The sequence below is a fragment of the Prionailurus bengalensis genome, chromosome F2 (assembly GCF_016509475.1).
Source record: "Prionailurus bengalensis isolate Pbe53 chromosome F2, Fcat_Pben_1.1_paternal_pri, whole genome shotgun sequence".
NCBI classification, from domain to species: Eukaryota; Metazoa; Chordata; class Mammalia; order Carnivora; family Felidae; genus Prionailurus; species Prionailurus bengalensis.
The window spans coordinates 44295651-44307764 of record NC_057353.1 but is presented as its reverse complement, the minus strand read 5'-3'; the positions used below and the strand labels follow the sequence as shown (position 1 = coordinate 44307764).

The 12114-nt window shown below is 49.1% G+C and overlaps 1 protein-coding gene across 4 annotated transcripts in view; it reads right to left on the bottom strand.

Annotated features, from left to right (window-relative positions):
• Positions 1-12114, bottom strand: part of MATN2 (matrilin 2) — a 136497-nt gene that overhangs the window by 80847 nt on the left and 43536 nt on the right. For all 4 annotated transcript variants that reach the window (XM_043601445.1, XM_043601447.1, XM_043601446.1 and 1 more), the window contains exon 3: positions 6213-6782. In XM_043601445.1, coding sequence (XP_043457380.1) covers positions 6213-6782 — 570 coding nt within the window. The remainder of the gene's footprint in view (positions 1-6212; positions 6783-12114) is intronic.

The window sequence follows — 12114 nt, the reverse complement described above, 5'->3', positions numbered from 1 at the left end:
ATATCTCAGATCTGATCAAATATGTTAGATCTGTTTTATTCCCTTCAATTGCTTTATCTATCGGTCCTATGATTCTTCCTCATCGTATTTAGCCATTTCCCCATCAGCCGTCATTTGCACAGTTCCCAGATTTTCACTTGCATTGACGCTGGGATGCATATTCTCAGATACATCTCCTTGAGCACAAGTGCGGTGGTTTTGCTAGGACTGGATCCTAGTTTGAAGAGACGTGGCCTAATTGCCTTGCAAGCTGGTTCACACCAGCAATGCATGAGAGTAAAAAACCTCAGTGCTCGGGATTATCAAAATGGTTAAGTTTTGACAGCCTTATGAGTGGAAAATCATTATCCTGTTGTTAAAATGCATTTGCTGTGCACTGTTCTCTTTCTTTCCTAGACTGCTGGAGCCCAACTACCCACAGGCATGGCAGGGGGCGGGGAGCATTCCTGAAGAACTTTCGGTGTGTCCCTCTCTGTAATGAAGGAAGTCTCAAGTTTGGAAACCAGCCACACACCAGTTATCCACTGGTGTGAGGCCCAGGTGATGACCGGTGCCCATCTTCTCATCTGGACCCTGGCAGACAATACAAGGGGGCAGGAGATGTGAGGCAGAGGAAATAGCTGTTGGGCAGCAGGCAGCACAGTGTTGAAGAGGGCGGCTTCTAGAAGCAGACTGCCTGAATGCTCAGCTTCACAACTTATTATGACTTTGTAGGAATTACTTAATTTCCTTAAACTCCACTTCCTTCAGCTGTCAAATGGGGAAATTAAAAGAGTCTTGTTTTGGCCATGTGCCGTAAAAGAATTAGAACCAGGAGACTGTGATTTGGTATAATGGAAAGCATACCAGATAAGAAGCCAGAAGACTTGGATTCCAGTTCTGCTCTGCCTTGATCAAGGGAGGGAAGTTCAGGTAAGTTGGGTAGCCCTTTTAGACCTGTTTCTTTACCTGTAGAATAAAGTCATGAATGGTGTCTAGGGACCCTTAGTACAGACACTTATTATTTTGTCTGGGTAGCACCACCCCCCACGCCATCTTTTCTACAAACTGCCCTTCCTTCTCACTTCAAATGCGTGGGACCTGTAGGAGCTGCCCATGTGTTGGTATGAGGCAGCCCCGCTCCTGGATGCCACTGAGCAGCACAGGGTGTGACCATCAGAGTCCTTTCCTGGCATCCAGGAGCTAGAACTGAGGGAAGAGAGGCTTAAACCAAGGGCAGGTACCTGTCGGGGGCTGACAGGGTGCATGCTTTCTGCCCATGGAACAGAGAGGAACGGGAGGCAGAAGGAGAAGGTGGAGAGAAAGTGGGACTGTCATTCGTTACTCTTCCACTTATTTCCACGGGGTAATATGATACGGCCCCTCCCCCTTAAAAGCTAGTTCAAATTGAATTTCGGTTACTTTCAAGCAAAAGAATCTCAAATCTTTTTACTAAGATAAAGTAAAAATTTTCCGTGTGTAAAATTTTACGGATGAGTGATTGGTGTTCCCAAAAGCAATGGGGTCCTCCCACCCCTGCCATCCTGTGGGACCGGCCTCTGTGGTGTGCTGAAGGGGAGGTGACTGTCCTGCCTCCTCCACTGGCCAGCAGTGGACGCATTTCTCAGAAGGCCTGGTAGGTTGTAACTGGGTCAAGGCCTTGTGTTCTGGGGAAGCAATCACTCATCAGCAGACTAGGTCACTGGCAAGACTGGATATAAAAAAAATTTTTTTAATGTTTATTTATTTTTGAGAGGCAGAGAGAGAGACAGAGTGTGAGTGGGGGAGGGCAGAGAGAGAGAGGGAGACACAGAATCCAAAGCAGGCTCCAGGCTCTGAGCTGTCAGCACAAAGTCCAATGCAGGGCTCAAACTCACAGACCATGAGATCATGACCTGAGCCAAAGTTGGACGCTTAACCGACTGAGCCACCCAGGACTGGATTTTTTTTTTTTTTTTAACTAGGAGATATGAATGTGCATAAATGCCTATTAACAGATGCATAAATGATCGAAGGAATGGTAGGGCTGACTGGGGGTCTAGAAAGAAACAATTACTGGGTACGTAGAGTCAGCGTTTGTTGAAATCCATCTGGCCTCCCGCTTAACAGCAGAGCCCTAAAGGGCTGTAATAAAAAGTGTAGACTTCGCCCAGGCTGGTGGATGAAAGGTGTGTCTTAGGAACACTATTAGAGCCTTAATTTGTGCCTGGCCTAGGCGGGGTGGGGCTGTTAGGGTAGAAACTGCCAGCCTCTAGGCTCCAAATACCCGGCTTGGCTGATACAACAGGTAGCAAGAGGTTACTTAAAATCAGCCCCGCCCAGGTTACAATGAGTCATCAGAAAGCTCAGGATAGACCTGCATTTTTCATCGCCTAAATTCATGTCCTCTCTCCCTGGGTGGCAAAAATGGCAGAGCCCAGGATGTGTAGGTTTTGGTCGTCTTGTAGACAGGGCCTCAATTCACAGGCTACCTGGTCTCCAAGTTTCCCTGGTGCCCTCAGGGGTGGCCTGAGAATGGAACCTCAGCGGCCTCCGCCTTGCTGTGGCTGGTGTGGGAATTCACCGCCGGCAGATAAAAGCCGCTGCTGTGCCCAAGTTCATGTCCACACAGGCAGTGACAGCCAGAGCCAGGTCTCCCACTCAAGGGCAGTCTGGCTCCAGAGCCTAATCTCTTCCTAGTTTGACAATGAAGGACCGGCTCTGACCACACTGGAAGACTGCCTGTCTCCTCCGACCCGATCCTCAGATAAGCAGAGCTTGTCAGCTCTGCTCGAAGCACAGGAGCCCCAGCCCTTCTTCCCTCTGAAATCTTGTCCCTAGTTGCACCATGGCCTCCACTTTCCTGCCTACCCCTTCGTCAGCATTTTTCAAACGTGGGTCGTGTCTCTTGATCAGGTTATAAAACTAAGAGAGAATCTGGACTAGTTCTTTGCTGCTGCTGCTGCTGCTGCTGCTGCTGTTACTGTTGTTTTAATGAAATGGAACAATCAAGTGAAAATATCTTTCCTTTCTTGGCTTACTGCTGTCGCCCACCGCACTCCCCTCAGTTAGCCAGGAAATTCCTATTCATCTTTCAAGTTTTTGTAGCACCTAATGGTCAAGATGTGGACACTGAGCCAGAATGCCTGGGCTCACATCTCAATGCTACCACAGTGCTGTGTGACCTTGGATAAATCATTGAACTTCTCTGGGTCTTAGTTTTCCCTTCTGTAAAATGAGAATTGTAAAAGTACCTACTTCACAGGTTTCTTGTGTGAGTAAAATGAATTAATATAGGCTAATAGCTCAAAACAGTGCATGAACATATTAATGTCAATAAATGGTAATGATTAGGGGCACCTGGGTGGTTCAGTTGGTTAAGCGTCTGACTTCGGCTCAGGTCATGATCTCATGGTTCATAAGTTCCAGCCCCGCATTGGGCTCTGTGCTGACAGCTTAGAGCCTGGAGTCTGCTTTGGATTCTGTCTCCCTCTCTCTCTGCCCCTCCCCCACGCATTCTCCCCCCGCCCCTCTCAAAAATAAATAAAACAGTTAAAAATTTTTAAATAAGTAAATAAATAAATAAATAAATGGCAATGATTATTAATATTATTATCTCCTTTTTAAAGCTCTCTAGAAGCTCCTAGGGAGACCCAGGTATTCTCTGACCAGAGTTCCCTCAGTCCCTGGTGCCTCTCCAAGGCCTCTGAGGTGCACATTTTGGAGACCCAACATCCCACTTCTCTGTGATGAGAGCATCTTTCTACCAGCCTGGAACCCTCAGGCCTGGCACGTGGAGGGTAGGGTAAGAGCTTGGGCCAGAGAAACTGCAAACTGAATCTCCGATCCTGCTATCTGAAGTTGCTTACCCTTTCTAAGCCTCAGTTTCCACTTCTGTAAGATGAGAATAATAATAGCATCTGCCTCATAAGCTTATTGTAAGTATTAAATGAAGAACATATGGAAAGTACCTAGCCCAGGACAAGCGGATTTGCTAAGTATCATATAGGTGGCAGGTGGGGACATTGAGACTCAAGTCTGCTCTTCCCCTACCCTACAATTTCCTATAAATTCTGGGGTGAATGTCAACCCCAAAGTCGGTTTACTCAGCATGGCTGGACTGTGGAGGTGGCCACCAGAAAATGGTTTACCTTAAAAGAGGAATCTATAACCCCTGGTGTGCAGAGGAGTGAAATGAGCAAGAGCTTTGGAAGGAGAACCCACTACCTGCTGGCTATATGTTCTCGGGGAATTCACATAAGCAGTTACTAAGGTGTGAAGGGGGGAGGGATGGTATTGTGTTGCCTCCCCCAGATTTTTGTGAGGATCAAATATAAAAACGGAAGAGTAAGTGCTTTATAAATATTAGTTATTGAAATCTTTACTGCACAGTTGATAAAGAGGCCTCAGGACCTCCTCAACCTGTCAAGACGGTTGGCAGGTCTGCTCAGCAGAACCCTGCCACGTGGTGGGAGAGAAACTGGTCTCCTCCGGGCAGGCAGGGGGGCTGGGTTCTTGGGCCACACCAACGAACGAATGGCACAATCCCAATATTTTCTTATAAGCTTCCAGATTACAACAAAGTGCGGGGCGGAGGATCCAAACTGCCTTTTAATTTTGCTGCCTGACCATAAAGTACACAGAAAAGGTCCTTATTCACACAAGTCCACATCCTTAGCCTCATATCGCCTTTCCATTTCCTGATAAATCCAGAGCGCTTATAAAAAACTCCATTGACATTTTCCAAGACAAATGAATAAACCCATCAATACTGTCACGGAACCAATTTCTTTTTTAATATTTCCAGGAAAAGGGGAACATAAATTCTGCAGAAGTCATTTAAAGTCATAAACCTTAAAATGTTTGCAGCGCGTTCTACTGGTTGAAGTTTTACCGGGCAACCTGGGCCATGGCACCCCATTGACACGGCCCTTCTGCGTGCCAGGCCAAACGGCACTTTTGAAAACTCTCCAAGAGACATTGCAGAGAAAAAGGTTCTTTTTTCCTTCATGGCATTGATTTTTTTTAAGTACATCTTTTGACTTGAGAGTCAAGAAACAATGGAGTCTCTGCTTTTTGAGGTTAGTTCTCAGCAGGGGATTAAAAAAAAAACAACACATCAAAACACACCATCTTTCCTCCCTGAGGCTTCAGCGGGAGGAGTGGGGGTCCCAAGGCTGTGTAAGAGTCTGAGAAAAGAGTCCTCAGAGCCCCCGCTCTTGGGGAGCTGGAGATGAGTCTGGTCCTAAGCTCATTCTCCACACATACTCATACTTTGGAACACTAGTTATTTCCAAATAGGTTTTTTCCTTTTGCTTTCCCATCAAAAAAGCGTGACAGTTGGAGGGGACAGGGACAGATGGATAAGGGTAACACCGGATACTGTTTACCAGGTCAGGAGGCACGTCTCCAGTTTCCAAGGACTAGAGAGGAGGCTGGGTGGCCCCCTGAGCCCCTGCCCCCCTGGAGGAAGAAAGGACAAGCAGCCAGCTGCAGAAGCAGGAAACTGGGGAGAGGGCAAGCGGACCTGCTGCGGAAAGCTGAGGCAGGAGCCCTGGGCACAGGTAACTGAGCACAGGCTGGCAAGGAAGGGAGAGAGAAGCCTTGTGGAGAGGAGGGTCAGAAAGCAAGAGAGGGCAGAGGACCCCTGAAGCAGAAGGCAGCTCAAGGATGTGGGCAGGTATCCCCCTTACAGAAGGAGGGGACCAAATCTCAGCCCTCCCCGTGCACTGGGCCTCTTCGAAGAGAAAATCTCCACCACTAGCATCACCATGGGGCAATAATGCTTGGTATTCGGCCCCATCCAAGGAGACATTATGGAATTTTTTTGCCCTCCCATCCCCATGTCTACTCCAACTCATGAATTCTAGCTTAGGGAACGCCAGGGCAGTCCAATGTGTTGGAGAAAAGCTTTGCCCATCTACTTGTACTCATTCTGCTGTCTGAGTTCAAACGTCCCTTCCCCAGAGGATTCTCCCTGGGCCCCCTGGTCTAGGTTGGGTCCTGCCCTGAGTTCTTCCTCTATGATACTGTTACAACTGCAGTTACTTACTTATCTGCATCATTATAGCCTCACTATCTGTCTCCTTGGCCAGAGTGTAACCCCAGGAGAATGCCATGTCTATCCTGGCCTTTGCTGAGCACCCCTTGCCAACACAGTACCTGGGACAAGGTAGCACAGAAACAACACGGGGAGATGAAAAAAGGAATCCTCATGAGTCCCCCTGGAAGAACCCCAGAGGAGCAGGACTTACTGCACAACTTGTTCTGGAACACCGAGGTCAGCGACTCCATCTGGCTGAAGTTGGCCACCAGGAAGACGTGGTCCTCATGGGGCTCGCTCCCGATGGCCTTCAGTGTGTTGAGGTCCACCTGGCCCACACCAATGGCAAAGATCAGGATGCCCGTGTCCCGTGCCTTTGCAGCCACCTCGGCCACGGAGTCCTGCGGCCTCCCGTCGGTCACGATCATTATGACCCGCAGCACATTCTCCCTCAGAGGCCGGGCCCCCTCTGCTTCTGAGAATGCGATATTCAGGGCATACTGGATGGCCAGCCCCGTCATGGTGCCCGTGGACAGGTGCCTCATCCTCTTGACCGCACGCTCCACTTCAGACTTCCTCTTGAAGGTCTTGAGGGAGAACTCGTTCTTGACGGTGCTGCCATACTGCAGCAAGCCCACTCGGGTGACGTCAGGGCCAATGTCCAAGAATTGCAAGATGTCCACGATGAACTCCTTGACTTTTGCATAGTCGTGGGTGTTGACGCTGCGGGAGCTGTCGATGATGAAGACCAGGTCTGCCCGCTTATTCTCACAGGAGCTCTCTGGGGAAAGAGGAGAGGTCAGATCCATTAGAAGAGTGCTAAGGCCCAGGGCAGCCTGGCTGTTGTTGGAAACCCTAGGGCTGGGGGTCACCTTCCAGACCTCCAATCTCCACGGGCTTTTCTTCCCCGCCCGGGGAAGCTGTAAGGGTAAAAAAATGTGCATGACTGTGTGATCGTGAGTATTGGCTACAAAGATACTATTTATTTTTGCAAGATAAACGGACACTTCAGTTTCTAGAAAGCCATCAATACAGTTTTTAGGTGGGCACACACCTGAGCGGGGCCGAAATGATTTTATTATTTACTGCATGCCACATAAGCCTGGCTGGATACTGCAGGGAATATGCAATAAGCCTAGGATGGGACCACCGTCAAGGAGCTTACGATCCACCTCGGGAACTTAACTAACAGAACAAATGAAAGAATAATTACGCGGTGCCGACACTAGATGTTCAGAGAACGGAGATGTTAGGGGGCTGGGGTCAAGGAGATAGGACGTGAACTGGTCTCACGCGGCGTTCGCATCCAGAGAAGGAACACATGGAGGCAGACACGTGAGCAGAAGCCTACGACGGCACGAGGGTGGTGGAAATGGAGTGAGCGGTGAAGGGCTGCTAGGAGGTGCAGAGAGGAACGGAGTTGGAGGGTAACCCCGAGCCAGCTACGAAAGGCCTGGGAAATGTGCACCTGATGTCACCGGTGATGAGCACAGTATATTAGCATCACACCACGAAACTCAGCTCGACTGTAGGGAGGTTACATAATAACAAGCCAACGAGGGTGGCAGTGGTTTGCAAGGTGGTTGATGCCAACCATTGCCGCACTGGTTGAGAGGGGGCCTCCACCTCAATGAGGGGAGCAGATGCTGAAGCTGGAGAAGGGACTGACCGAGAGACAAAGGACACAGTTAATGGGAAAAAGGCAAATGTTAAGTCTCTCCCTCACCCCCACCATACTTGTTCAGAAACCCCCAAACAAGGAGGCTAGAAGAGGTTTGAGTCTGTGGGTGAAACTCATCACATCCTGGGAAGAGGCTGATAGGGGATGAGATGAGAGGCCCCCTCCCTCGGAGGGTGGAGGAATTTCTCCGATGTTCTGAGCTACTGCCTCCAGCCAAAGGGGGGTGCCTCCTCCCCTTCCCGGACTCTGTAGCTAAATCCAGATTTGACAGGGATTAGAAAAGGGATCCCAAATACTTGCCCTAAATCCCAATCACCACAGCTGCAAGAAAGAGAGAGAAAGCCAAATATGAAACAGTGAACCCAGTCATCGAGATGAAAAGTGGGAAAGGCCCATGAGGTCATCCTGTCCAGGCCAGCTTGCCAGGCTGTGACTCGCCCCGAGCGCCTGCACACACACCTCGTCCACCGCGTGGCCTCACAAGTCTTCCGATCTGGGGGCGAGGAAGCACCCCCAAACCACAGCCTCCTGGCAGGAGACCAACCTTGTGCTGCACCCACACATAAAGCCGGGGCTGTGTGAATTCAAAATGCGTTTCTCAAACCAGAGGCCCCAGAAACTGCCTTCAAGGACTCTGGGAGAAAGATCAATATAAAACCTGACGTTTGTGGGATGTTTTAAAATCTATTTTCCAGAGTGCATTCTTCTCTATGGTCTCATTTGATTTTCAGAACAAGCTCTTAAGGGGAAAGACTAGTGTCATATCCATTTGGATACACAAGAAAATGGAGGCACTGAAAGTTTGAAAATCCCTTTTAATACAGAAAAAAAACCTATATGGAGACAATACCAACACCCACAGCATTAGGTGGTAGCTAGAATTCAAGGAACTGACGCTGGTGAAGAGCGTAGCCTTGGGTCCTGTGTGTGGGAACCCCCTTATCTGCCCACACCGCCCCCCATTTGTCTCCTGCCGGGACCAGGCTGGGGAGAAGGCTGCTGTTCCTGCACACAGGCACCTGCCCTATGAGGCAAGGGGCTGAAATCTTGAACCCCAGGGGCTGTGTCCACCCCGAGAAGCAGCTGGAAGGGGTGCCTCTTGTAATTTTCACAAAGGTGCCGATGGTCTAGCAAACAGCCCTGGGTTGGAGCCGTGGACGACAGACCTGCAGGTCCCAGGACACAAGACAAGGGCCAGGACCCAGGCTGGCCCCTCTCCAGAAGCCACCCGCACCCCACCCTTGATGTCTGAACTCACTGCAGGGAGAATGTGATCCAGTGACCTCCGCCTGCTGAGGAGAACTGCAACCAGGCTCAGACCCTGCCATGGAGGAAGACATTAAGGAAAGCCTTCTTGGGAGGGAGAGAGGAGACAGCAGACTGGCTTCCTGAGCACTCTTCCTCGGGAGATTTTTGGAAGCAGGAGGTCCTCTGGGGTTGGGATCTTTGCTGTGGGTCTTAGTCATGGTGTCAACATCCCATCAAGCATCAGAGTCAATTTAAAGGGAAGCCTGGAAGTTCCATGGGGAATTATGTGCTAAACTGGATTAGCTCCCGTCAAAACAAATGTGTAGTTTCCACAACGCTTGGGCATTTACAAAAACACCACAAAGGTTCGAAATATTGTGGGAGGTGCCAAGGGAGCTGTGGCTGTGAGCTGAAAGCCAGTCCTGGCAGCCCGAGTGACCGAGTGCTCCTCAGGAGAACTCCTCACGTCCCTTAGGGGCTGAGGACCACAGTCTTTCAGCTTGTCCCTGAGAAGGCCAGTCCGGTGGTTCTCAAACTTGAGGTGCCTCCCAATCGCCTCAAGGATTGTTCAGAACTAAGATCGGTGGGCCACACCTCCAGAATTTCTGATTCTGTAGATCTAGAGTGACACCTGAAAATCTGCATTTCTAGATAGTTCCCAGGCAAAATTGATGCTGCTGGCCCAGGGACCACACTTTGAGAACCCCTAGTTTAGGTACTAGAGGGATCTCTGGAGAAACGAAGTTCTGGCAAGTCTGGACCTCACCATCTCACTGTGAATTCCCCCAAGTGGGAAACAGTCGCATTCATCTGCCTAACCACGCAGGTGGGAACCGAGTAAGTCTTTGGTCAACATTTGCAGAGTTAAATGGAATTCTGGGTGGTGGAGCAAGGTTTCAGGTGAAAGGGATTGAGCCACAGCAGTCAGTTCAAGGAGGTGGATGAAAACCACAAAGTCAGGAAGGTCTAGAGCAAGTGTAGATTCTGCTAATAGAGACATAGATTCTAGACCCAAATCTTGCCATTTTATGAGGAAGCATAGCCACTTTGGAACTTTGGTTCGTAGACTCATAGACTAATAAACTCTTAGAGCTGGAGGGATCGAAATAAAGTCCAAGTCACTCACTTTACAGAAGGGGAAACTGAGGCTTAGAAATGTGATTCCACCTCTGTGAGGCCTTATGGCTCGTTAGGGTCAGACCTGGAACTATACTAATGGCTCTTCCTCTACCTCATGGTGGACACCTTGGAAATTCTCAATACAGCTGGAATTACAATATGAGCTTTGTAGATGCTGGGGACATTCTGAAATATTTGCTGTGAAGAACCCCACAGCTTTTCCACGTGGGGACTGCTAAGAGGTGTTTCTAGACTCTCCTCTGTGTGTTCCCTTCACATACAGGTTCTGATAAATGACATCCCTGTGTCCCTAGCCTGGGAGAAGAGCGTGCAATCTTCCTTCTGGCCCCTCATGACAGACTTTCAACAGCACTGGTTGAGGGTCTTTGGGCACATCATAAAATGTCAACCCTTGAACCACAAAGTGACAGTCTGGACCTTGTCACCAGCACTTCAGTACAGTCAGCTTGTCTTCAAAGCCCCCAAAGTTGGGGAAACAAGTGCCTCTTACCCTTAACCTGAGCCAGGACAATTTTAAGCAACATTTCTACCCCAGCGGGATTACAGTTGCAACCTTGGAAGGATTTCCTCTCCTCAGGGTTGCAGACCCCTGACTAATCAGCCTCCCTTGCTCTGGCTAAATTCAATCACGGCCATGTAATTGTACAGTAAATATTTGGTGCCATCTGCCTGGGAAGATCAAAGCATGTTTGAGGAAGGAAAATATGTATCTATAATAAGGGTAAAATAATTTCATCCGGAGACTGAAAAGGAACTCTGAAATGCTTAGTGATACAACAGACAGTCCTATGACCTGAGTGTAAGTCCAGCCTCTGCCACCTTCTGTCCATGTGGTCTTGCACCTCTTCTTACCCTCTCTGACCCTCACTCTCTTCTTCTGTGAAATGGTGACAATAATACCTGCCAGAATTTATAGCTACTGTTTATTGAGCACTTAATGAGTACTGGGCCTTGTTCTGAATACTTTCCAGTTGTTGGCTTCTTTGTTCTTCATGAACACCTTAGGGAGTAGGTGCTGTTACTATCCCATTTTACAGGTGATGACAATGAGCCTAGAACGGCCAGATAACTAGCTCAGGGCCTCGTATTTAGGAAGGAGGGGAGCCAGGATCTGAACCCATTTTGTCTGCCTCTGTACCCCACACTCTTAACCGCCAAGCAGTACTCAGGAAGGATTTTATTCTTTTAGACCTGTCACCCTCAGCATAGTCAAGATACACCAGGACTGCACCGGCCCTTCCTTCCCTGGAATCACAGCCTGGAAGCTATGGCTCAAACTTGCCTGCCTCCTGCCAAGGCCTTCTCTCTGCTACATGCCTATTTGTCTTTTTAAAAATTGAATAAAATGATAAAACAGATGCTTGCCTCCCTGAATAGCAGTAGCCCAGTAAATCCGGCTGCTGGTCATTTCCATTCTCATTCATCTGACAAGTGCTTGTTGAGAGATCAGTAGGAGCAAGGCCCGGGGAAACTGCAGGACGGATGTGGGTGATGGAGGGCTGAGGGAAACTGCATCCCATAAGCGTTTGGTTTATGTGAACTGTGGTACATGGGCTGGTCAAAGAAAGACAGCTGGAGAGACAGACAGACCGAGAGAAAAGCCTACCATGTGGGGTGCCTGGGTGTCTCAGTCAGTTGAGTGTCCGACTTCGGCTCAGGTCATGATCTCACGGTTAGTGAGTTCAAGCCCCGCATCGGGCTCCACACTGACGATGCGGAGCCTGCTTGGGATTCTCTCTCTCTCAAATATTAATTAAAAAAAAAAAAAAAAAGACTACCATGTAACACAGCACCACAACACTACCCAGTGTCATGCTCAATGAGTACATGTCCACAGATGCCTGAGACATGGCCCCTGAGGCCACCTCGTGTGGCTCTGTCACCTTGTGCCTCCTCCAGACTGTGACTAGTTCTTGGGACTTACAGGTGATTTCATGGATATTTCAGAGGCAGTTTAGACTATTTTTTATCCTATGCCCCCAAAGTGACTTAACCTGCAACTCCCCTGTATTTAGGGCACTTGATTGGGGCACGTGCTCCTTGG